The 27809-nt window shown below is 41.5% G+C and overlaps 1 protein-coding gene across 1 annotated transcript; it reads right to left on the bottom strand.

Annotated features, from left to right (window-relative positions):
* Positions 1-269: 269 nt before the first annotated feature.
* lats2 (large tumor suppressor kinase 2) lies at positions 270-26695 on the bottom strand. The gene is made up of 9 exons (XM_080038070.1): positions 26554-26695; positions 20352-21110; positions 11315-11447; positions 9660-11209; positions 8474-8701; positions 7685-8039; positions 5815-5997; positions 5185-5291; positions 270-4738 (listed from the first exon to the last, which is right to left on the bottom strand). The coding sequence occupies exons 2-9, from the start codon at positions 20709-20711 to the stop codon at positions 4199-4201; spliced, it is 3456 nt and encodes a 1151-aa protein (XP_079894196.1). The 5' UTR covers positions 20712-21110; positions 26554-26695; the 3' UTR covers positions 270-4198.
* Between the last annotated feature and the right edge of the window lie 1114 nt (positions 26696-27809).

Raw genomic sequence — 27809 nt, 5'->3', positions numbered from 1 at the left:
TTTAATACATTTTGAGTTCTTATTTCCATTAAGAAATGTTAAGACTTAGTATTACAGTATAAGTCAGTATTTATCATAACTCAACCATATTTATTATTATCTCATTCCGCTTTATTTACAAAAGGTAGAAAAACTATCTTCATCAAATCTTTAAAACATTTATAATTATTTAAGCATGCTCATAATTCACAAACTATGACTGGCCTGAAAATAATACAATTGAATGAATCACCTTTCGTTCAAAGATCAAAGCACTGAAATAAACACGATTCCAAGTTGGTTAATTTAATTTATACATACATTTTACACACAAAGGACTGTAAAAGCATTTTTACAAATTCTCAGTTCATACATAAAAATGTAAAAAAAAGAGATAGCTGTCCACATTACATCATTGATAATACTGCGTAGACGTGGGATTTTTTTTTAGCACAAGGGAAATTGAACAAAAGGGGAGGAAAAATGATACAAAAAATATGTATATCTGTATAAATATAAATTCAAGAGTAACAGAATTGTATCATACATTAAGGAGCGTCGCAGACAGAAAGAGGCTACCTTAGAGTAAAAATACAAAAAGAAAAGAATAAATCCGGTCGGTAGTCAGTCAAAGATTGTCAGTCATCGCTCTCGAAACAGGAAACACACTCATTATAAAGCTATTTCTTTCACAAAGCATTCTGTCCCCGATCAATGTGGATTGGCGAGAGGTTTGGAGAAGTGGAAGGACGTCTGGAAAACTTGATGGGGAAGTGTGACACCTGTCTATCTTAATCTCACTGATGGTGCCTTTGAGCAAGGAACTTCACTTATAATAGTGGCGCTTCACAGGATACACTGGCTATGTTTACATGCAGTATTGAACAGAAACAGAATAATTTCAATGTTTTATGTATGCATGATGCAAAAAAATTATAATTCCGTCAGTCTAATGTGAGATTTTAAAGTTGAAGAATCCACCTTAATCATAGCTTTATAGATTTTAACATGACCTGGGATGCAACCAGAAATGTATTTTAAATTGGTATTTTCACATGATTTTGATGACCTTTATTATTCTGTCCTCAGTTTCTTACTCCTTTTATTTTGTTTGCTGCAAGTTATTGACCCGATTAGAATAGGAAGAAAATCGTTTGTGCATGTAAACAAAGTCAGTGTAAATGTGAAGCATGCTCTGTCAACTTCCCCAACATCCAAGAGTAACAACAGAGAAAAGGAGAGTCTGCGGTGAAAGAGACGATAATAAGAAGGCAGTCTTTTTAAGATTGTACTGCTTACTTTAGAACAAAAGGCACATATAACAGAGAAAACAAACGTTCAATACATTGTCAAGCAAAACATAAAATAATAATAAAAAAAAATTCTGTAACAAATCCACACATTTTCCCATCATTCTGCCAGTTATGCATCAAGAAGAAGAAGAAGAATCACTCCTGTAGCATTCCCAGTCATGAATCAAATTCAGAATACTGTTGGAACAGTTTGGTTTTCAAATCGACCAAATGGTTCAGTTTAACGAAATAGAGCCGTCGATGTTAACTGATTGTCAAGAAGCAAGAAGGTACTGGGCGAGCTCCAATACACAACATGGCACAGAGTTGAACAACACTCAAAAAAAACTTGTGGTCATTTTGGATAAATAATAGAAAATGTACCAAACACTAACTCTTTGTCGTCTTAGTTTAACCATTTGCGGTTTTGTAAAATAGAAAAAAAAAGCTGTTTTTCAAATTAAATTTTTTTTTTCCTGAAGCCAACCTGCCTCACTCCTCTCACTTCTATCTATTCTCTCTCATCTTTTCCTAAACCACAATCCTTTTTTACACCCTCCCTCTCCTGCATCCAGGACCAGCCCGTACGCAGAATCCGGAGAGTCCTACCATCCATGTTTCTGATATAAAAAAAAACACTGATCGTCATCATCATCATCACTGTCATCTCCTTCAACATTCATTTAGAAAAAAGGCACACAGCTCGTTACTTTCAAAAACCCAAGCACACTCGGCATTGGCGTCAACACTTCTTTTTAAGCCACAACAAAAGAAAAAAAAACAGGTACAAATGTAATAACAATTATAATAATAATAATTATGTAAATAATATTAACCACAATGATAAGCAGCATGTTGTAACTGAAAAGAGAAAATATATATAAACCCAATATATTTGTACATTTCAGTACTAAACGTTCAAAAAGGATAGTAAGTGTTTAGAAAACTATATATAATGTATTTTTTTGTATTGCACATAGTCATACTATCACATGTTGGCTGTTGTAAGAACATGTCGCTTTGTGTTTCGTGTAGATAGGAGGAGGCTGCTTAAGTTACAATGACACTGATCTTTGTAGAGTAGCTGTAAGAGTGTGTTTCTTAGTGAGTGTGTGTGTGTGTGTGTGTGTGTGTGTGTGTCTTTGATTCTCAGTCAGAAACAAACTCAGCCCCATTAGACCTGAGGGGTTCTAGCTTTGATTTTGATTGTATTTTCTTGAAATCAGCCCACCTTTCATGTTATTTGATCAGTTATTTTCCTAAAGCAAAGTAAGGTAAATGTATGTTTGTATGTATGTGTACGTTGGTTTAACTTGGACACAAAGTTTTTCATCTGGTCCAATTCTTTCCTGTAACTGCATGTGAAATCTCTGCTATTTTAGAAAGGCTCAGGCTCAATAAATGCTACAGTGGTTCAGTCTTGACTTCCTAGTACACACACAATCTTTGTACTTGAGGTTGAGTATTATTTTTGGATGTGAGCTTTGAAATGGTCAGTTGGAATTGTTTTAACAATACAAGGAAGTATTGTTAGGATATTTGTAACAGCAACCTCTGAGGGAAGAAGGACCTAGGCTCCATCTCAAGGACAAAACATTACACTGAACAACAGTTGGCACAAAATGAGGCAGCTGTGGATATAGAAAGATTAGATGGAGCGACCAGGAATATTTCATTTGGTTTGTTTTGAGTGTAATGTTTGAAAATGTTTCTGCTACAAACGCAGGGATTTCAAACCGAAGACACAAATATATCAAACTTATATAAAAGTGAACGCTGCCAGAAGGGACAGAATGTGTCTCACACCCCAAGAAGGTGAACAAATCTGTGGCAATTTGTCCATCCATATAGTCTCAGCCAACTTCTTGAAACGTTATTATGGACACTGAAAACGACCTATTTTTCACCCTTTATGACCGAGCATGACCTGTGCTGGATAAGTGTGCGTGAGTGTGTGCACGTGCATGCATGTGTCTTTGTAGCTTATTTTGCAGCAGCCGTGAGAGGGCTGTGGGTTACCTATTCAGTCCTTCCCCCCGGATCAAAGAGTAAACTGGTTCCACTATTCATATTATATAAAACTTATATAAAAGTGAATGCTGCCAAAAGGCATTTTGCCATGTCCAATACTTGAGTGTAAATCAGCTCAGGTATAGCAGGCAGTGGCTCCTGCATCAGAAGATCAATGCAGAGGCGTTTCAGTCGTCCGTAAGACACGAGGGTGGAAGGAATGGGACAAGAAACCGCTTGAAGACCTCAAATTAGAAATCTCACATTCCCAAGAATATCATCCGTCTCATTTCAACTTTTGAAAAGTTTCTGAGTCTTGCTTTTTAACTGCACATGCTTCAATACTTGATGCAGTCAATCACATGCAGAAGGTTGTTTCTTGGTCCCGGATCGAAAGGCGTTTGGTATTTGAAGTCATTGTGGACGTACTATAGATTCCACTAGGTGGCGATGTTCATCAATCCTGCTCCTGCAACAGTCACACATGTCAGATATGCCTCAACACACACACCTGTAGCGTTCAAACCTGTACACACTAGACACAACAATAGCAGTGGCAGGTGGGAGGGTCGCGGGCTGGACGATGAACATTAGTTAGGCATAATTCGTTTGACCAGTAACCATGAGGTCACTGGTTGGATCCCCGGCACCAGACAGGAGGGTGTTACTTGTAATACTGGTGGTGGCTGGTATTACATCTAAGGTGCCTACCATCTCTACCATTGTGTCCTTGAGCAAGGCACTTAACCCAAAGTACTGCTCCAGAGGGGCTGCACTATGGCTGACCCTGCGCGAGGACCCCCTCCGAAGTGTGGTATCTCGAGAGGGGATATTCGAAAAGACAAATTTCAATGTAGCCATTGACTAATAAAGTAACTTAAGTTAACTTGATAATAAACACACGTCGCTCAGGAAGCCTAGACGTACACAGGCTCACATCCCTCCCCCTGCTCTCCCTCTTCCTCTTCACTGTCCTCTTCCTCATCCCCCTCTTCTTGCTCTTCCTCCTCTTCCGGGCCCATGCAGGTGATGCTGGACGTCCCATCGTTGACCTCGGGTGGTTTAGGGTAGCGGAAGGGGCAGCCGTTGTCATCAAAGAACCTGCGGAAGGTGAATTCGTAAAAGGCGTGCTCCGGGTGCTTCCCGTGTGGGGAGCAGAGCAAGTCCAATGCGCGGGTGCTGTCCCCACTGTCACTCCATGCCCCGGGCCCCCCCTCCTCCTCCACTGGGTCAAAGTTAGACGTGTCCATGGGGTGGGCGATCTTAGGCCGGTAGGGGGCCGGTTGTTGCCGTAGGTTACTGGAGAAGTCCATCTGGCCGAAGAACGGGTGAGCTTTGATCTCTCCGGCGCCAACGCGGTCCTCGGCGGAGCAGCAGAGGCGCCCGATGATGTCCACGGCCTCGGGGCTCAGTTTGACCTGCACCGGGACCTGCAGCGTGCTCTCAAAGTTAATGACCTGCGCAGGGGACAGACATAGGGACATAGTTTAGTTTGGTTTTAGTATAATTTCTTATTCACACGTCATAATCATATCACCAAGTGCCTTTTATAAGTGGTGGACATGATTTTATCTAATGTGTGTGTGTTGTCTATTATTTCTATTGTACTGTATGTCTTTTAAACGGACCTTTAGTCCATAATATAAAACACAATTCACAATAGACACAATACAAACAAATACCACATATACAGATGATCCCAGTACAAGTTCATTACATACGCAATGAACAATCAATCATGTAAACAGTAGTGTTTCCTTGACCTTGGAAACAGTAGTTGACTGCTATAATCTCTTTGGGTGATTGTATCAGAAAGGCAGACATAATGTGGCACTGTGTAGTTGTCCCGGACTACTGTCACCAGGTTAAATGCAAGAGCGGGATATTTTTCTTCTTCACTGACCTTAATCTGAGTCTCCGTAGGTGTTGGGGCCAGGAAGGGCGGCTGTCCCACCAGCATCTCAAACAGAATCACTCCCACACTCCACCAGTCACACAGCTGGGTGTAACCTGCACACAAGCATAAATATCACATTAATCTCTTAAGTGAGACATACATACAACACAATCCACTATCACAAATATTTCCCATTGTGCTGAATCTGTACTTGTAGCACAATGATTTGAAATGAAACAATGAAACAATGCCTTAATGTTTCTACAATGTTAAAGTGCTGAGTGTGCTTTGAGTGTTCAATCGTTTTATACAAAGTACCATACTTTTTGAATAGTGGGACACAAGCTGTTTCTATTGTGTTCACCAAAAATTCCCACAAATTGAAAGGTCAATGTCAGCACTTCAATTGTTTCATTTTAGATTTTGTGCAAAGTCCAACTTTTTTGTTGCATTCAAATATGTATGGATGAAAAAAGCCATTTTCTCTCTTTCACAAGCTTATCAAAACAAACCTCTGTGTGAAATGTATCCGTTGCCTTTGTTTTTTAATTGGCTTAATACAATTTTTTCAGTAAGCTATATTTTAGACCCTGTGCAGCTGTTCCTGGATCAGTTAATTATCATAATCTGACCCACCTTTGCGCAGCAGGACCTCAGGAGCGATGTAGTTTGGTGTTCCCACCAGTGAGTGGGCCAGGCAGCGCTGGTGCTGCCGGTTGGCGCTCTGCTCCAGTGTCATCAGCCGGTCGCCACAGCGACAGTTTGACACGTCGTCCCAGAAGTCACTGGGCTCCATGCTGTCCTGTCTCACGTGGCTCCCTAGAGACAGAGGAGGGGGACAATGTAGATCAATGGTTAAGGCCGTTAGGTTTGTCCCTTCTGTGCTACTGTAGAAACAAACAAACTCATTCTTAGGTAATAAAAGAAACAACAACTAATTTATTCAAGCGATTACACTAATTAAAACATACACATGAATACTATATTCCATTTCTACCAAGTCTGTTGTGAAAAAACACAAATTCCCTTTTATTTTAAATGTTGTATGTTTACAAAATCAACTGAATCTTCACATTCTTTATAAATTGTAAAAAAATATATATACCGTATTTTCCGCACTATAAGCCGCACTGGACTATAAGCCGCAGGTGTTATAATGTTTCATTACCATATGTAAGAGTTCGTGCACAGAGGGGATTGTCGGGAAAGAGATGGCTGCTTGAGGAAGCTCCCATTTATTAACATTTCAACAAACAAGTTGCACATTTGCATAACTAATTCAAGTGTTACCATTTAGTGCAATAGTAGATACTAGGGATGGGCACGAGTGTTTTCGCTACTTGTGTGATCGCTTGCATTCCTCGAGGATCAATCGATTCCTTGTTAAACTTTTTTCTATTTTTAGAAAGAACAGAAACCGTTGTTTCTGCAGAACAACGGTTCACCGCAATAAAGCGCTCAATGCTTATTGTCAAACAGTCACAGTTGCCATATGATATTAAGGACACAATTTAAACCGATCGAGTAGGTCTGCAGTGGGGAGAAAAAAAGCATGGGCTGTAGTTGTAAAAAAAAAATAGCCTAAGTCACCATTTAAAATAAGAAGGGCAGCAAATAATATAAAATGATTGTCCTACAATTCAAATACATATAAATAATTCACCAAAGCAGATAGCTGTATATCCAACCGCGTAATGCTCACTCTGTGTCCGTGAATAATTACCGTGACTAATTCCTCATTAACGGAACGTTACACCGGTCGGTTTTTTAATCTTATCCCCATATTCCCTATTGAAGGCTTCTTAACTGTTGTTGGCTCGGAGCGAATGTGCCTGAAGTAAGCCTTGCTTCTTCTTTACTTTTCTTTCCATGCGGAGAGCACCTTGCATGCTCACCTGGAGTCTACTCATTACTAAATGAGAGTAACAGGTGTCATCTCCCCTTTTTATAAACGTAACCTTATCATCTGCTTTGAAATAATTGGACAGTTATATTCCTGAAAATGTTCTGGAGAAGAGAGACCGTGTTCAGCTCCGCGGTGCTGTGGATAACACAGGCTGTGCTGCGGTGGCACGGAGGTGGCAGTTATTTGCAGTTGCTGTTTGACACAACGCTCAGTTTATTGCACTTGCATCAAAATATTTAATTTTGTTAAACTTTATTTTATCCGTTTTGTGCCGTTTTGTACACGTATATAACATTTTTAAATAGGGGCGGTCCGCCGGCCTAAAGGCTACAGACACACAAAAAAAAAAAAAAAAAAAAGATTTTCCTCACCTACCAATCGAGTTAATTTGAAACGAGGAGTACTCGAGTACTAACGCCCATCCCTAGTAGCTACAGAACATATACTGTGCTGTGTTATAACAGGGTCGAAAAATGGGGAAAAAGTCGCGGCTTATAGTCCGAAAATTACGGTATGCGTGTATGTGCATGTGTACGCTAAGATATTCTTGCCATGCAGCATTGTAGTAGAGCACTAAACACTCATTACAAAGTGTCTCACCTTTCTGGTAATACTTGGAGTTGTGCGTCCAGCGGAAGCCCGTGCACAGGCCAAAGTCGGTCAGCTTGATGTGTCCGTCCAGGTCGATGAGGATGTTGTCGGGCTTGATGTCTCGATGGATGAAGCCCATCTTGTGGACGCTCTCGATGGCCAGTGTCAGCTCGGCTATGTAGAAGCGCGCCAGGTTTTCAGGGAAGATGCCCATTCGTATGAGCAGGCTCATCATGTCTCCTCCTGGGATGTAGTCCATGACAAAGTACAGGCTGTCCCGGTCCTGGAAGGAATAGTACAGACGCACCACCCACTCGTTGTCCGCCTCCGCTAGGATGTCCCGCTCTGCTTTAACATGGGCCACCTGCGTCACAGAAAGTACTGAGTTAAAATTGTTTTGATAAGGAAGTTAAGTACAGGGATGAATGTGTTTGAGAATCATTGGGTGTTTTTTTTAGTTAGTTAACCTTTTTAATTATTATTTTTTTTATCTCTGAATGATATTGAAATATATCAATAGTGAGCTCATATTTTTTTGAGTAAAGGAAATACATATGCAAGAATTATTTGATATGAACATATGAGTATTAATTGTATTCTGTCTCAACAATGACTTCTGGAGAAGAGATGGGACTAAATAAGTATGTGAAAACTGAATGTACCTTGTTTCTGATGGATCAAAATAACATGTAAAAAGAGAGGTGAATGCCTCCATGTAACTGATAAAACTGCACCCAACTCAAGACTCAAAAGCCTAATAGTGTGTGTACCATATCAAACAAATATGTACTAAATCACCTGGTTGCGGTTGAGAACATCTTTCTTGCGCAGTGTTTTCATGGCATAAAGTGCCCCAGTGTCCACCTTACGTGTCAGACACACTTCACCAAAGGCACCTATGCCCAATGTCTTGATTTTGATGAACATGGCCTTGTCCATTTTGGCACGACGTAGCCTGTTGTAGTTGGACTCCTTCTGGTTCAACATCTTCCTCATCTGTTCCTGCTCTGCCTCCGATAGGCCGGCCTATAAAGGAAGGGACAAGGGTCAAAGAAAAATGGTGAGATAAGCACACAGTAGTTCAAAAGCAGCCTCAAAAACAAGACCGTTTAAATCTCCATTTAGGTTATTAGTGACCTAGAATTTGCTGAACCCTGCGCCCCTTGACCTTTGTTGTCATAACTAAATTGTGTTACCTAACTGTCTGGGTCTAGCCGAGGTATTTTTTCTGCTCTTAAAATGCCTTTCAATCACTTTAAAGTAGATCCCAAGGGCATAGGCCAAAGTCATGAATCAAGACAAGCTCATACAACCACCAAGTGTGAACTCACTGACTTCTCAATGTTAAACAACGGTCTTGTTGTCTAAAACCAAAGTCCTGAGGGAGAATTCTACAGATAACAACCAGATGGACATCACTGCTCCGCACGACCTTTTCTGATACTTATCTTAAATACAGACCCAAGTTGCTTTTCAGGTCCAGAAATCGCATACACATTACTCTGGACCATTTTCCAAAGCATGTTGAATTTGGTTTGAATGTTTTATCGTCCTAAAGACAATCATCATCTTTCAGAGCCCTACTTCTAATCTTCACAGCAAACTTCTGCTGCCTGGAATTCATTAAATCAGTCTGAACACTTTTGGTATCCCTCAGTATATGTTACGTAAACACAATGGGCTTAAAAAGACTGAATCACTGGTGTGCTCATTTCATTCCCATTTGAAGATGCTTCTCAGTGAAGCCAAAAGTTTAGATGGGTTGTTCAAAAAGCTCCTTACAATTGACCATGTTTACATATGTTGTGCATGTAAAAGTACTAATTTTTGCAAATTTCAGGATACGCAAGACATATACAGTTTAGCATCATCACGCAGGAGTTAAGAGCAGAGCTCAAGAAACCTATTTTAACATCTGTGTGTTCATTTTTAGGATGTAAAGTTTGTAACTCAGAGCAGCTAGTTCAGTAAATGACGGCCTTACCTTGGACATCTCTTGTTCCAGCTGCAGCCTGCGGTTGAGTTTCTGCTGGTGCGTTTTCATCACGTTCTCTATGTGCTGCTCCATGTAGAACTTGAAGGCAAATGGTGAGTACGTCTTTATGCGCGACTCTCTCTTCTCCTCGTCTCGTCCGTTCTTCCTCAGCGGGACAGGCGACGTCTGGATCTGCTTCTTATCTTTCACCGTTTTCTCTCCTTTGCCCATTTTCGTCTTCTCCTTCACCTGATGGCTCTCATCGCCCTTTACACTCCCTCCACTACCGCCACGTGTGTTTCTAGATGAATGGTTGTTAAGGTCTTGAGCTCCACACATGGCTCCCTCCAGGGGCCCTGGCTCACCGGCCGTCCCAGACATGAGCAGGTTTTTGGGGTACGGTGGTGGTGGGCAGCGTTGTTCCTGTACGGGCTCCAGAGAGTAGGTTTCCTCTGGCATGTAGGCCAGTGCCTCCGCAGCTTCCTGGGCCTGAGCTTGAGCTGCCATCCAACTGGGATGACACGGTCCAACGGCTGTTTTGGGCTCCGGCCTCATCACACGAATACTCTTCACCGGTTGTTGGATGGGTGGGGACGTTACCGCGGTGATGGTGTTCGGAGGGCCCAACGAGGGGTCCTGTTTGTTAGCTGGTGGGGGTGCAGCCATGGCAGGCCGGACCCCATTGGGCCCAGCAGAGCGACTGTTGAAAGAGTTGGTTCTGCTTGGGGCACGCACCTCCCCTCTGAACGGGCCCTGGGGCTGGGATTGCCTTTGTGGGGGGGCCCCTTCTGGACCTGGAGGCCCGGCCCAGTGGTGCTCATACAGGTCCAGGTTGAGGCTCGCCCTGGATGGTGTCATCAAACCCTGGGGCATATCGGAGAAATCAGGGCCCATGGCTGCCACCCCGCCTGGGGAACGGGACATCATGTGGACCTGGTGGGACGTAGGGCTGGCTTGGCGCGGGTGGGAATGAGGAGGTAGGTAGAGGTTGGTGGGGTAACCTCCTCCTCCCCCTCCTGGACCGTTCTGGCCCATGGAAGGTGGTGCCATTTTATTCTGGAAAGACGCGGTTCTCTTGACTCCGTAAGCTGCAGGCTCCATCATGTGTGGCCGAGCGTGGCCGTAGTCGTAGTGGGGACCTGGGACGGGGCCCCCTTGTGGCTGGGGCTGCAGAGGCTGGCCGGGGACGTTGTAGCTCATCATGGGTCCGTGCTGCTCCATAGCGCCCGGGTAGCCCTTCTGCTGCGCCCCTGGAGGGTACATGGGGTTGGCTGGGTTGTTTTGGGGCGCCATCACCGCGGGATAGGTGCCCATACTAGGAGGGCGACCCATTGGGTTACCCATGGCTGGACCCTGAGGTGCACCAGACGGAGGCATCATGTAGTTCATTACGGGGGGAGCACTCATGTAGGTTCTCGGCATCTCACCCTCAGGGCCGTAACCACCCGCCCCATCATACATGGGAGCCCCCATCTGGTGGTAGGGGGGCATGGCACCCGCCTCACCTGCTGCCTCTAACGCAGGGCGGTGGTCCATTGAGTTTGGCATGCCAGCTTTTCCTGGAATGACAAAGGAGTGAAATCACTCAATATGTTCAGGAAATAAAAGTAAATTGATCAAATGTTCTAATATAAGAAAGTAACTAGATGGATAAGCATTTGTACCTGGAGAAGTCTGCTTGATGACCCGGACGATGAGCTCATTGCGAGGGTCAAGGTAACCCATTTTGCTGATGTACTCTAAAGCCGCTTCAATGTTCCTACTTCCTGTCTGCTTCAGCGCCCGGACTGCCATCTCCTGTAACACACACAAAAAAAAGACATTGAGAAACTTATTTCTACCTTATGTAAACCACATTTGTATATTCTTTTCATTTAACAAATCACAACACGGTTTTGAAATGATTAATGTTTAAAAACATAAGTAGCTGTCCAAAAACTCACAAACAAGGACTATAAACATTTGTTTGAAAAGACAATGCTGCAGGTTTCTGAAATTACAGCCATCTGTATGCCTGCAAAAAAATGCGGATAATCATCCCAACATAAAAAACACACACTTTTGAAAACACATTGGCCCAGTAGGTGCTCCAGCACCTGCATCCTCTCGGTGTGGGGTCACATACCAGTGACTTCCTGTGCCTGTCATAGCAACACAATATAAACCATCAAAACAAGGTCAAAGTACTATGGGAAATACATAGGAATTATAATTTGTAGACAGGAATAATTTAGATGTAGGGGGTTGGGAGAGTTTATTTCAAGTTTGTGTTACCTTTTTGTTTTGTAGTGAAATAGACAATATATTTATATATTATATATATAATATATAATTTGTTTCATCTTAAAATAAAATAAAATGGTTCAAAGAGCAGAACAACATATTCATTGATTTTGCAATGAGATTAAATATAATGAAATAATTATATGAATGAGTTGATTTGAAAGTTGAAATCTAAGCAATAAGGAATTGATTTGGGTATTAATATATTTTTCAGATTTCAAGACACGTACCAAAACACCAACCATATTAAAATATTGTGCTAAAAGACAGCTTCCATACATTCTCTTGAAGTTGATTGCATTCTCCTTATTGTTTATATCAATAAAAGGTATTTTATTTCATTCTGTGCCTTTTGTCTGGTTTCCCTCCTCAGTCATATATCCACAGGTGGGGAATAGGGAGCTATTGCAGGCTGTAACAGGTGGGTCACTATAAAAGCCCAGAGCTATAGTATGTAGGTCATCAATGTGAAAAATGTTGGTTAACCACTTTGGTATTTTCTATCCATCAGCTGCAGAAAAATATATGATCGTGACACAGTAGCTAAAATGTGAAAGAGGAAACCTGCAAAGCCTTCAATTAAAGTTTACAGCCTTTTATTAAAACAATGCCAATCATTGCTTTGTGTCAATGTAAAGCAGGAGGTCATAAATGAAAGATTCAAAAAAGAAATGTATCCAACTCTCGCCAAACCAGAAGCCTTATCACATACTTAGGTTGCAACAAGACAAAACACAGTAGTACACAATATGATTCATAGATTCATATTAAGACAATAACAAAAGCCAAACAGAGAGCTTTACAGACTGAAGTCAGAATACAGTGTCTGTTAGCAGCGTCCTCCTCGCTAATATAATATGAGACTCAAAAAGGTCATCTTGGTGAAACACATAGTAACCTACTTTGCACAATGTCGAATCTTAGGCGGTGTATACACAAATTACGTTGCATGTTATTTGTTGTACAACGCTGAAAATTCCAACCAAAGTGTGTCAGTGTTTAACAAAATTTGTAAACATTACTTTGTATTTACTCTTTAATTTACAACAACATCCCACCCTATAAACGCATTTACTTTAATTCACTTCATTCGTGTTCTAAATGGAAACACTGTCTTGTAGGCCTACATAGTGATGTATACATTGAGTTGATGTGACACCACCTGCAAATCAAAATGTTTTGGTGGAGGAACTTCCTGCCTTTTAGTAAACAAACAGGGAACCGGGGTGTGACATAAACACATCAGAGAATCTTAATCTCTCTCTCTCTCCGTCTGAGCGACCCACACCTACATGTATAAACCCCTAAGAATGACATATGACCTCACTGCAAGGACATTTACACCCAGAACTCTGCCAAGTTCCTCTGACAGACAGAAGTGGACTGAACATATTGATACTTTATATTCATTTTAGACGATTTTAAAGTTTTGCTGGCTATCTGAGCCAAAAAAATACTTGAACAGGACAGTTCAGGACATATCTATTAATTTGACCTATTTTAACCAATTTTATTATTCTCTTCAATTGTGTTTTAAATGTTTTTCTAGAAGCAAAAAAACCGAAAAGAAAAGGTGTATTTTTTCCTGAGAGTGCAAGAACAGCTGAGTAGAAGTTTTACCCCTTTGTAGCCATTTTGTGCCCCCTGTGCCAACAGTTTCTCAAACAAACTGACCAGCTCCATTTGTTGGGTGGAAACTAAATCAAACAGAAACTATTTAAAAGTAGCATCAGGCAGCAACCGTGGGCACGGTCAGCTGTCAAAGCCAGGAAATGCCAAGGCCACACACTTTCTGTAACGTGTGTATGTTTGTGTGTGTGTGTGTGTGTGTGTGTGTGTGTGTGTTTGTCCATTGCAGTGTGTCTGTGTAGGTGTAAATACACGACTGCAAGCAGCGTGCGCGCGACTGTTTTCAACCCCCTCCCTTTGCATCCGCACGTTCATACACACTTGTAAGTATGAGGCCAAGACTGACCGTCCACACACACACACACACACACACACACACACACACACACACACACACACACACACACACACACACACACACACACACACACACACACACACACACACACACACACACACACACACACACACACACACACACACACACACACACACACACACACACACACACACACACACTACTGTTTATACTCCATTTCCTGTGTGTACGTGTATGTGTGTGTCTGTTGCATTCCTGCGTAGCCAGCAGAGAGAGTTGGCTGCCAGAGCCGCCCAGTAATGTCACATTATGTCCTTCTCTAGCTCACTCTTTTTTACCTTGTTCGCTTTCCTTCTACCTCTCATGCAAGGATTTCTCTTTCCAATTCAAATATGCTTTTATAGCATGACGACAGGATTACCAAGCTGTATAAGGTTTATGAAAGTAAACTATGCTTCACTAAATACAATCATTTAAAGAATTTCTTGGCATTGGTGACTAAATAAGATAGTACAGTAGCTAAGAAGAAACTCAGGAGATTATTTATTTTGTCTTTTTTACCTTTAATGGAGAGTTATAACTGGAGAGGTGGCATGACATGTGCGGAGGTGGAGAGGGGGGAATGACATGCAACAAAGGTCGTCGGCTGGAATTGAAGCATTGACGTTGCGATTGAATGGCATGCTACCAAGGCGCTCCACGCATATTATATTTGGTTAAAAAACATTAAAGCAAAGACAGTTCTGAGAAAGAGAGTTTACGAAAATATCGAGCCATCAAATCGTAATAATATTCTGCTTTTCATTATTCATTGCTTCAGCTCTTGGATCGTGTACATGTCTGTCTCTGTGTGTGTGTGTGTGTGTGTGTGTGTGTGTGTGTGTGTGTGTGTGTGTGTGTGTGTGTGTGTGTGTGTGAGTGTGTGTGTGTTGGGCGGAGGCGGGCCTGGTGACCCCGGCTGTCATGGTGACAGATGTTCCTTGCACAAATTCCTCAGCCCAGGAAGCAGGAATTCAAGCTATTTGCATTGTGGATAATCTTCCTCCCATCTCTCCCTCTATCTTTCTCCGTCCAAAACATCCAGGCCACATTTCTACCCTTGTGACAATGGCTGTGGGCTGCAAACCGCCCGATTGATCTCAAACGCATAACCACCAGCCTATCAAACTTTACAGATTCACACTCATACAAACTGTTCTAACACACTGACCTAACAAGCATAGACACACACTATCTTTCCTCACACAAGGTTCCCATTTTATCTACAGTCAGTTTTGATATTGGTTGTCTCTTTGACCCAATTCGGAAACACACATTCCAGTGTGGGACGCTGCAAATCAAAGCCATATGGAGGACATTTGGGAACAGATGGATGGACGTGCCGAAAGGGAGAGCCTTTTCTTTCTAATCCATGGCAGTAACGCACAATAAAGCTTCTCTTCACGCGAAACACTACGAGTGTACGGCAAAGCTTTAGCAAGGCTACGCCTAACTTTGAATTTCTTACAGTGAGAGGCTGAGGAAAGCCACGTCTTCTAAACCAACATACACTAGTCCATTAGCACCAACACATACACTTCTTCCAAGTCACGTATTGTGGGCTTCTTCGCTACATAAACACCGCAGAGTTTGCTTGCTCACACGTCGAAAAGCTCTAATATGCTTAGTGTTCACTCGGATTCCTAAGCTGCAGTTCGTCCTGTACAGTAGGCTACACACACGGCCTGTGAACACACCCCTCCTTCGCTTCATTTCCTTTCTTTCCCCTGTCATCCCATTGCGTGGCATGCAACACACACACACACACACACACACACACACACACACACACACACACACACACACACACACACACACACACACACACACACACACACACACACACACACACACACACACACACACACACACACACACACACACACACACACACACACACACACACACACACACACACACACACTTCCTCCTTTAGAAAAAGTGATTATGTAACGAGCCACATTGCAATTTGCAGCTTGAGAAGACGGGAAAGACGCAGGAGGAGGAGAACTAGGCGAGTTGATAAAGAGTTGGGCGTAGAAAATAAATTGGGTCAAGAAATAAAGTGTGGGATGTTCAAGGACATAGTACAGGGCTATTCAATAGGCGGCCCGCGGGCCGGAAGGAATATTTACTGGCCCCCGCCTTGACTACAGACCGACCCAAAAAAATAAAAAATAAAAATATATATTTTTTTTAGTGCTGCACAATTAATGTACTAGCACGCACAATGTGTGCTTTTGCATGGGCGAAAGGCCGCGATCTGCAGTAAATAAATGTGCACATGTGTCTCCAGCTGCTCTGTGTATGCAGCTTTGCGTGCGCGATTGTACCGCAGTGTAAGTGTATGGTCCATTATTTGAATTTAGTGTGTCTGCATAATATTGCACCAGTAGAACTTTGCTTTGTACTGTCTGCATGTTTGCACAAAATTTGTACCTTCACATAGCAAACAAAATTGCACAACTGTAAAGTCAGTGTCTGTAGTTTTTTTGTATTCAAATAAGCAGTTGTTTATTTCTGTGCTGTGCATTGGCATCTTTGAGCAAAATACAGCCAAAATTTTCGCCGCGGCACGCTGCGCCGCGCCTCTCATGACCCTGGACAGTGACCCCTTGACAAAAACATTTTTGGGGGGAAACACTGTAAGGTGTTGCACTTAGCCTACATTTATTTCTATGTTTTTTGATAAGCTGTTGCACTCTTAGTAAACCTAGGCCTACCTGTATTTTGATAAGCTGTTGCACTTAGAGTACATTTATTTCTATGTATTTTGATAAACTGTTGCACTTAGAGTACATTTATTTCTATGTATTTTGATAAGCTGTTGAAGAGTTAACCTTTTGTGTTTTCCTGAACTGATAAGATTGTTAAACACTTAAACAACAGGCAGCCTATGTTAATCAAATTGGGATTTTTTTTGATAAGATGGTGAACTCTATTTGATAAAATAAAGACAATATATGCACTCCTATGTCGTTGTAGTGTTTTACAGTATATGTAGCTATTGATGTGATGCTCATAAATTTTAGGCATTTTTTTCTGGCCCCTCATTTTGGATCATTTCCACCAACCGGCCCCCATTCAAAACTAATTGAATAGCCCTGACATAGTAGATAAAAAGTTCATAAAATAAGCGGGGGTAGTACCAAAGCTTTGAACTTCCTCTAACCGCTTTTGGACATGAACAATGTTATTTGAGTTGCTTATATGTTGCTGAGGATCCCATTTATTTTTCATCTATTTCTTATAAGTCTTATTTTGTGTATACATTATTTAAACAGGTTCAATAAATTGACATAACTAAAACTAAACTAAACTAAATTTGGAATATGCTTAGTGGCCTTAAAATGGAGCATGGAGAGTTTATCACAGTAAATTAAAGGGAGGTGAGAGACATTTTAAAGATTCAAAGTGGTGTGCAAATGGTAGCCTACTTTGATTGGAATTTTTTGGATTACAAACTCTACTGTCATGTTTATTCCTCTCATGCATCCACAAACTATGTGTGCATGTGGGCGGTCAGTTGCCCAATCCCAGTAGTTCAACTATTGACAAATCACAACAGCAGGCGATGAGAGATAGTTGATCAGTCAGCTGCCGTCAGTGCTTGCTTGTTTTTTTTAAAGATTATTTTGGGGCGTTTTCAATTTATTAGACAGCTTTGCAGAGACAGAGTTGAAATGTGGGGCAAAGAGGGGAGGACATGCAGAAAACCGACCACGGGTGGGATTCGAACCCGGGCCTGATGAAATGAGGACTGAGCCTCTTGGATCCCCCAACCACTACACCACGAACGCCACCGTCAGTGCTTGTTGTTTGAAGTAATTTGGAAACTTATGGGGAAAACACTGACCAAAATGCCCAAGTTTTTATAAACCTTTAAGTGCAGTCTGAAAATGAAATACTTAGGCGTATGGTAGACTAGGATGCTCAAAGTGATCTATTAGAACCAGGGATAAAATAACTTATAATAATAATAATAAAATAGTCTGGATTTAGTCAAAGTTGAGAGAGAAGTTAAACCAAACTAAAAAGCCTGATCCTTTTAATGATTATTTTGCACTTTTGTTGATATTACACAACCATGTAAACAAACCGCTCTGTGTTCTCACATTTTTGTGGCATTTATTTTGGTCTAACGTGATGCGAGTGTGAAATGATTTGCCCGAAGCTAAAATTAGGATTGGATTCTTGATTAGTCACTGTTATTACAATCATCGATCAAAGAAATGATTCAAAATGTGCATTCCTACTAAGAATGGACACACACACACACACGTACGGGGGAGGAGAGGCGACATATTGGGTGGCGACTCGACTGTAGGAGAAGGAACTGTTCCACCCTGCTGCCATTGAATGTTCACTTCCTGTTTGTATTGACGAAGTCCGGTCCATTCACAATGGAGGCAGCGATAGAGCTCACCTAGTCGGCATTTAAAGCCAGAAAAAAAATAAGCTGAGTTTGTAACCTTCACTTTTTTTCACAGTTTCCGCTATTATCTTTCGACAGATGTTTGAACTTTCGCACTCATAATCTTGTTTGATTGTTTTCGAAGCAAAAAAAATGTAGGAAGAGGGAAAAAAACAGGGGACATGTTGTAAAGTATTTACCACTGACTCTAATGCAGGCAAAAAGCTCAAACAAAAGATGCCGTTCAAAGGGCCCAGCTATCAGGAATCGTCTCTTTGGCCTGTGATTAGCTGAAATCGATTTGGCTTCTCCCTGCAGCCAGCCTGATAACTTCTCCTTAGCAGGGAGGATTTCTCCATAGACCTGTGCACAGGCTTGAGTTGAGCATTCTTCACTTGCCTCGCTCCATCACAGAGCCCGTTCTCGTGGCCCCTTTAACCACTGCTCTACCAAATCTAAACCGGACCAGCTGGGTTCAGATTATTTGGTACGGTTGTGCTTCAAACTTGCCTCTTTCACTTTACTATGGGTCATTCCCAACAGAGGAAACTGATGAACGTGACATTAATACAAAAGACTTGCAGCGTTTACAAACTGGTGTCAACCCCGACACTGGCGCAGGAGCTCAGAAAAATCCCAAGAAGCGCCCTAAGAAATGTTTCAGTTTTTGATTCTACCGCTAAGAGAAAACGTGGAAGTACAGCAGAAGGAATAAAATCAACGCACGATCATCGAAGGTTTACCTCATGCAGATAAACCGACAGTGTTGTTGTTAATTACTCAAAATTCCTCATGGGGGCTACAGAAGTTACGCACTATAGCTTTAACAAAATCCCCTTTGGTCTGTTCATCTTGTTGTTGTAAATGTCCCAAATGTATCAACAACATGACTCATTCCTGTCTTTTTCCATAAATTTGTTGCAGGAAGGAATTGTAGTAGTTGTTTTCTTACATATTTTCACTGATCTGATTTTTGGAACATTGACGAAAATTATTTAAAAAAATGCAACTCCTTCCCTGCAGTGACGCACTTTTCAAAACTTTACTTAAAGCTGTAAATATAGTGTATGATGAGTAATGTTTTGGTTTGATGTTGAGGTTAACTCAAAGGGACATGAATAGGCCCCTGATTAACTACATCCACATGACACCTTTACGCAGTGGTTTCTAAAAGGCCTTAAGGTTGAGAGAGAATGAGGCCCTCTCCCCCTCTCTCTCTCCTAACTCTTCTCCACAGACGTTGGATGGCACATTCGCATTCCTCATGAGGGACGGAGGGAGTAAAAGCCCTCTTGGGAAACCCACCTGATATTTCAACATTTCAAGGCTCAGGGCCCACGTTACATAACCACAGCCCTGTGCACTTGGCAGGGAAGACTTGTATTGTATCGAAGAGCGTATGGCATTCTCTCTCTCTTGACTGCTTTCACGAAGAATTCCTGACTGAAGGAGGCTGCGCGGCTTCAAACACTGGAGTGAAGTGGCTTTTACAGACGCACACGATATGATCATATTTATTGTATTAAAGGAGAAGTAAGTGATACGGTCCTTTTAGCTAACTTCCTGTCAGTGACTGCAGTAAGCAGTCCCCTCCCTCGTCCCTACGTCACCACCACATGAATGTGCAGCCGTCTTCGTCAGATAGTGCCACGATGGAGAGCAGCAAGTCATCGTTCACGGCACAGAGACCTGCCTCTTTATAGCGCTCTGTCTCCTGATTGGATAAAAATCTATCTAATTTAAATATTTGAAACCTTTTTAATTAAAAATATATTTTTAACCTGTGTTCTATCAAGTACAGCAGCTAGCTTATATTTTTTCATTGTTAACATGATGACTGTATATCAGAAAGAAACGGACTCCGGAATTTGGGTATAATTTGGATCGCTGGCATCAGTTCGATATCCGATGAGTGTATTGCAGCCATTTTGGACCCAATAGCGATATTGGATCAGATGGGTCCATCACCTACCTATACTACACACATACACACCCTCCTCCTCCCTGTCTGGCTCACCTGGTCACATCCGGCGTTGACCAGCTCCTGCAGCATCTGCCTATTGACCTCCCCGGCGCCTGCAGGATGTCCCGACCCAGACGACGGCCCAGACTCATTGGCGAAGGGCATGAGGGACTTGCGTATTTCCCGCAATGCATTCTGGTAGTTGTTGAACTTCTGCGGGGGTCGTAGCTGCTGCTGTCTACTGGCCGTGTCTTTGCCACTCTTGGCGTCGGACCCTCTGTCCGAGCGGGAGCTGCCCCCGAGCAGGGCCTGGCTGACCAGCTTGGCCGGCTGCTTCAGACCCTCCTTGATCTCCTGGAGCCGCTGGCGTGTGTTACCCACGTACGGGGCGGCCGGGAAAGTCTTTGGCCTCATGGCCTCAGTGCCCAGGGCAGGCACCTACTCTAAAAGGGAAACACACACACACACTCACTCTCACTCCTACACACACGCACACGATCTCTCTCTCTCTCCTACAAACTCCAAAAGATCCCTTTCAATGTGGCTGACCTAAATAGATAAAATAGTCTCCGGGAACACAGATCGGAGGCACAGATTTGGGAGTCCCCTCTCTGTGTGTGTCTTATTTATTTGGGACTATCTTTGTTTTTCAGATTGCAGCTGATGGTGGTGGGCTGGGTAACGTAAGGTGAGGTGTGGTACTACAGGCGGGCCATGGTGGGGCTTTCAGGGCTCCGGTTCCAGCTTATTCCAGGAAATGCAGCCGGTGACGAGGGCACCGCGGAGCCAAACCATGATGCTGCCAATCTCCGCCTGTGGAGGAAAAGGATGGAGACTGTGGTCATACATAGTTTTCGATGTTTTCCAAAAATAAATTAAGAACTGGGCAGTTTACATCACACATATTTTAACTTACAACTGAAAATTGTAAGACTATAGAAATGTGATATAGCATGTTGAAAACAGTTTAGTAATTCCAATTGGGTTATATACATTTAAACCTTAGTGCATTTTTGTATACTTTCTTCTAAATTAGAATTGCTGTGTTTATATCCAAAACACAGATATTAGAATCTGATAGCCAAATGTACCACTTCTAACATACTGTATTCCATATGTTGATATCAGTGCAGGCTACTCATCAACAACAACAATATAAGTTGCTTAAGAGGGTTTAAATACATTGTAGTAACAGCTGCCATTCAAAACAAGATCTATTCAAGGTTGATATCGCCGTAACTTTTCCATGATTTTCAGTAATAGTTACAACATATGACAAACAAATTAAATGTTAGACCGGCATAACCTGTCATTCAGATTCTGTATTAGTAGTGCTTTAAACATTCCTGGGGGGCATTATACATAATGCATCATTTAGGAATGCTGGGGTTCAGGAAAGAGCGCCCGCCCCTCTCTGCACCCCATCAATGCATAGCTGTGGTTGCAACAGTCAGCCCCCATCCATCACTGCATAGTTGTGCACCGTGGTCATCGGTAAACACCCTAGTGAGACTCAGAGCTCCAGCGTGGGGTCAATCCAAGTCAGCAGCAAGCAGCCCTCCCTGCGTCAGCCCCTACGCCCGCGATGCTCCCCTGTGATCAGACATTTAACACCGTTTGACAGTCTTATCTGGAGAGAACATACTCCGCATTCTGCCACAATAGCGGTACTCCTCAGGGCCAGATGGGATGACGTGTGGGGATACAGTGCACATGTTCCTGTCAAGAGCTTCACGTGAGGAGTGAGAAACGTGAAAACGCACTTACAGCCTTAGGTGACACAATGACATGTGAGAGGCAGGGGATTGGAAGTGTTCTGATGAATAAAGAAGGAGATATAGAACTTCAAGCACAGACTGTTGCAAAAGTTGTCTTTGGTTGTACTTGTGAATTGGAGATATCATAGGACTCACAGAGCAAACAGCCATGCCTGTGTTCTTGTTTGTTTATTTTGGTCAAACAGTTAAAATGGCAGTCAGGAAGGTTTGACTTTTGTTGTGGTAAAGAGGTTGACGTCGATGATGGACCATATCGGACCATCTTAAGGACCAATACCATATTCAATATATCAATCTGACCAATACAGAATATGTGAAATGTCCTCATATAACAGTTTGATAAGAGTATCACATGAAAAGATTGTGTAATGCTTGCATTTATAAATGACTGAGCTTGAATGTGACAAAACCAAACCTGTAGGAACACCTCAGATGATTATGAAGGGCCAGGGGAAAGATTTCATTTTTGCATTGGTTATAGTTAGTCTTTTTCTTTCCATCTTTCATTTTCCAGAATCAATATATTTTGGTCTGACTTCTGTAACCGAGCAATAGATCTGGACAGGAAGACCCTGAAACTGGCAGACAGGCTGGTTTCTTGTCCAACTCACAAGCTTCAAATATCTTCACAGGCCAGAAAAGATTTGTGTTTGTCTGATGGCGATGTCTGGTCTTCAGATACTAATCTGGTTTGTGTACCTACATGGAAAAACTGCCAGACACAATTACACCCTGGCAGGTTTCAACATGGTTGCGGTTTTTATAATCTTGTCTGCTACTCTATTCACTTTGTTAAGCATTTAACCTTTAATTGATCTGGTTACGTTTCAAAATGTCAATCAATTTTGCCACCGGCGAGATACTGTGAATCTCAAGTTACTCAGTACACACACCATAGGAAAAGTTCAGCAGCTCAAATCAGTTCAAGTTTCTTATCCAAGTAAATTTTGGGTGAATATGGCCAAAATATAATCGTGTTTACTACGGTAATGATTCGCTGCGAAGACTAACTTCTGCTTTGTAGCAAATGGCTACTGGAGTGCATAAAAAATTGTAGTATTTGAAGCTTTCGAGCATGCAATATTGACATAAACAGGATTTTTCCAAAACTAAGTTGAAAGACTACAAAACATACAACTTTAGTATCTTTACATTTTCCTGGAGGTTCCTGTGTCAGTGTTAAGATAGACTGAGGAGGACACCATTAAAAAGAAACTCTCAAATGGGAATTTATAGTACGGGGGAAACGAAGTGAAAGGGAAGATTGTGATCTTATGACACGCCAAACTGTGGAAAACATTTCCTTATGATCAGCGTTTAATTGATTATCTAATGTAAATCGGCATACATTTACCAAGTTGTTACAGTAAATTAAAATATGTTCTTATTTATAATGTTATAATGACCCAAAACATGTCGCCTAAACTGGAGCTATTTTCCAGTATATTCAGAATTAGTAATGGGATCATGGCATTCACCCCCCCTTCTCCCTTACAGACTTCTTCATCCCTTTAGGCTGTTTCTAAAAAAGACACACACAGCTCTTACTGTTTGTACAGATCAAACTTTGTACAGACAAAAACATGTTGCTTTCTTTTTATATTGGTGGGTGGCAGGCGGCCAGTGTGTGGGGCAGGGCCTAGTGCAAAGCTGCATAAATGTTGCCCCATCTCTGAGATCTCTTGCCTCCATTCCTGTGATGCTTTAGGCGCCATGTCCGACCAATGAAGAGCATTCCATTCCACAAGTAACTACAAGTCAATTCATACCATTGCTTGAATCATGGGACAGTCTATGCCATTGCTGACCAAAATAAACCAAAAAAATGGTTGATGTCTGTCTTGAAATAGGCGTTAGGACAGTGGTGTTGGGGCATGTCCAACCTTGAAAAGTTTACCAGACAAAATAAAAATGCTCTGCTGCAAAGTACCACACAGCCACAAAAACACAAACAACACTCACATACTTAACCCCTCCTTCATCACTACATACCTGACCCTTGACCTCTACTTTGACCTAACCACTGACTACATTTGGCCACATTCAGTGTGAACATTGGGAAACATACACCCTTCATGCTACAAAAACAAAAGTGCACAAACAACTTAATTTGTCATTTACACTGAGTCTTTACATTAGGATTTTTGTAAAAATAAGTTGATATGCCAGCAGGTAAAGATCAATGTACTTGTTTGATAAAGACACGCTTCCAAATACAATATGTGACAAAAAAAATGTCACAAAGAAGTTATTCAAGTGATATTTTTGGGGAAAACTGAATATTAAATCCACTGTGAATCACGGATGTGTAGTTCCTTTAATCACCACAATATTGACTCAAAGAAAACTCAAACTTTTTCTTATATGTTGTTTTTTTGCTACTGCAACAATATTGCCTTCTGGAATGAATAAAGTAAAGTATCTAGCTATCTAAATGTATGTATCTATCCATGTAGACAACTGTTTTTCTTTGTCTTTAAATACATATGAATAAATAGCCGAAAGTAGTCAAATCACACGATACTGTGTATCTTCTTAGTGAAATCTTATTTTTAGAGTTATAAAGCATACAGATGATACAGGTTTTGGATTGTTTTTTAGGGCCAGATCTCTAAGCCGTGTCAATCACACTTTGCTAAGACCAAATTGCTTTCCCTTCTGATAACAGTCTAAAGGGAAGAAATATATTGTGGGAGATCTTGGTCAGCAGCAATATTAAATCACTGAATTGTTTGTAATGTCTTCACTTCTGCCAGACTTTATCAGTGCTGCCCAGACAGTAAGTATTTGCTTAAATATTTGTGAAATGATGGCAAAGGAGAAAGAACTGATAAAAAACAACAATTTTCGCCACCTGGTTTGTCAATTAATTACACACACACACACACACACACACACACACACACACACACACACACACACACACACACACACACACACACACACACACACACACACACACACACACACACACACACACACACACCAGCTTCTGCCTATATTCCAGTGGTGATTTCCCGGTTGTTCTTCCCTGACAGATGCCTCTGCAGGATTAAATCCAGCTGTGCCCCAATACCTGACGGCATCCGAGCGGTACACCACCATACCCTAAGCACAGGACTAATTGTGTCAAATATGTCACCTCTTGCCATAAGCAAACACACTGATTTTGGTTTGCATAACTCAGAAGAAGGCAATATATTCACAAGCTCCAATCGCTATTAGCTGTAAAGGAGAAGTCAGTCAATAAAAACACCTGAATGGATGAGACCAAAAACTACTGCTTATTAAACGTGATGAAAGACTGTGTGTGCATGTGTGTGTGGACGTGTAGGAGCGTAGTAGTAGCACACCTGAATGAAACACATGGTTGCATCAGTGCCAAACTATGCAGCCCTTTAGGCTTGTGAGAGTGAAAATGGTAAATTTAAAACAAATTATCCTAATCTTCCTAGGAATTGTTGTCACTTATTCCATCATGTTTCCCCAAATTTAATCCTAACAGACTCAAGTACCATTTCTCCCATTAAAAAATAAAGTATGATCCAATCATTTCAGGGTCATTTGGTTTAGGCTTCTGTTTCGGACCTTTAATTAAATGTACTTTCCCCAGAATTAAACAACTCCTGAGTTTGACTTAACGAAAGATACCAAATTTACTCATTATTCTACGGTTCTACGGATTTCTTTTTCAAATTATACTCATCTTTCTATATTTGTCTGTGCTTTTTTCCCCTTTCATGTCAGCATTCTATAATATGCAAATCACATACATTTTATTTAAAAAAAAGCCTGATTATATCCACATATTACAACTGTATGGAAATACAGTATAAGAGTTGTGTGATGCAGTGTTGCTCTAAAACTTCAGTGATACATTGAAATTCGTGCAGGGAGTTGTGATTGACATAAAAAAAAATACAGCTGTTTTATAGCCTATTATCAGTCAGAGGACCCCAACATGGACTTTAGACCACTTTGTATAGTACAGTTTGGGTCTGCAGCAACAACATGGCATTCTAACTTTAACTTATAAATAGTGTACAAAACAGGCTTTTGTAATTTTAGGTTTATTATTTTTTTCCATTTGTGGCAAAGCTTAAAAACCGTTACAAAATGGTGTCTGTGTAGTTTACAGTCTTTGCCTGGGGGCCCCTGGACATGAAAACGTACGGAAACCCCTGTTTTAAAAACGTCCTGTCTGTGGCCTTCAACAACTGTATCCCAGGCAGGCAGGCAAGGCAGAGAGCTGGGGTCTGCATTCCTCTGCAGGAACATTTCGGCTTGTTCCGTTAACCCCCTAAAACACGCTCAAATCTCTATTCCTTTAACTTTTAACCTAACACAGTCTTCACGAAACTTTTCCCCATTAGCAATAAGTCGTGGAAATAAGTTGCTACACCACCACGAACCAACTAACCAAGTCCACCACTCCCCTCCCCAAAAAAAAAAAAAAAGTTAGAAGTGTCTCAACTTACCATGTGATAGAAGTAGTAAGAATAACTCAGATTTTGGACCGTAAATCCCCCGTCAAAGGGCCGCTTTTAGTTGTAGACGCAGCCGAAGAAATGTTCAGTGGAGACGGAGGGACGGCGTAAATGTGATGAAATGAGCCTCCATTTTCTCCCCAGACTCCAGGCAGCAGCAGCAGAAATGCAGCACAAAGTTGGACACTCGCTGCATTGTTAACATTCCTCAGGTCACGTGACGGACCGACGCACGTCAGCACGGAGACAAAGATCGACTATTGAACACATGATCCACTCAATTCGTTTTTATCTAGCTGCGACTAGTGTATTTGTAGTAGACTAGATCGGCCCACAGACATGTGGCAATTTATTGATTGTCTTGTGCTTTAGCACTTTGATGTAGGCTACATAATGGGTCAAAAGTGGAAAAAAGTTTTTATTTTCTGTATCTTTCTTTACTTGCTTTCTGATCATGAAGCAAAACAAACTCACAAAAATCACATTTGCATCATGGGTCAAATATAACTATTCATTCAACGTGTTATTTCATGCAGGATTATCTTGCTTTTCATTATCATTAAATATCTAGGCCTTCGTATATTTTTTCCTTTCTTACTTAATATTTTCAATTTTAAATAGCCCTACTTAGCAATAATTAAAATATGCCTAAATGTATAGTAAGAAAACACAATTATTTTAAGAGTTATTCCCAAATTATAACATTAATATTTGAAATATGTTGTTTGGCACCATAACAAACACATAGGCCTATCGCTAATAACCAGTAGGCCTAACACTAATAACCAGTAGGCCTAACACTGATAACAAACTTTAGTTAACTGTGGCCATAGGTCATTTTGCCTAGACTGTGCATTTCCAAGAGCAGTAGGCCTACACAATGCACGGTGGTGGGAAACCATGATTTTTACTTTTTTAATAGGCATATGACTATTATGCATTTTTGAAATAATAATAATAAAGGCATGACTTTCTATGTGTTACACAATTCCTATTGCTGACTAACAGCAGGGGCACCAATCAAGCTGAAAATTGGAAACTACAGAGTGACGTAAAAAATCAACAGAGTGAGAGGTCTCATCTTTTCCTCCTCTCTGACCGCACATATTCTAGGCGGGGCTTCCTCCAATGCAATTCTCCCTTTGATAAATCAGAAAATATCAGTAAATTACAGTCACTCCCCTCTGGCCTTGGAAGGAATATTTACTAAACGAGCCAAAGGCCGTGAGTCAGTGTAAATACAAATG

This window comes from Ammodytes marinus, assembly GCF_949987685.1.
Source record: "Ammodytes marinus genome assembly, chromosome: 12".
NCBI lineage: Eukaryota > Metazoa > Chordata > Actinopteri > Uranoscopiformes > Ammodytidae > Ammodytes > Ammodytes marinus.
Note: the sequence above shows the minus strand (reverse complement) of the source record. Positions and strands in the feature narration are given on the sequence as shown.

Coding starts and splice junctions, on each gene's coding strand:
- lats2 (XM_080038070.1), bottom strand. CDS start 20,711: ATGAGGCCAAAGACTTTCCCGGCCGCCCCGTACGTGGGTAACACACGC. Junction 11,448..20,351: donor TCAACGCCGGATGTGACCAG/GTGAGCCAGACA, acceptor TGTGTGTTACAG/GAGATGGCAGTCCGGGCGCT. Junction 11,210..11,314: donor CATCAAGCAGACTTCTCCAG/GTACAAATGCTT, acceptor TTGTCATTCCAG/GAAAAGCTGGCATGCCAAAC.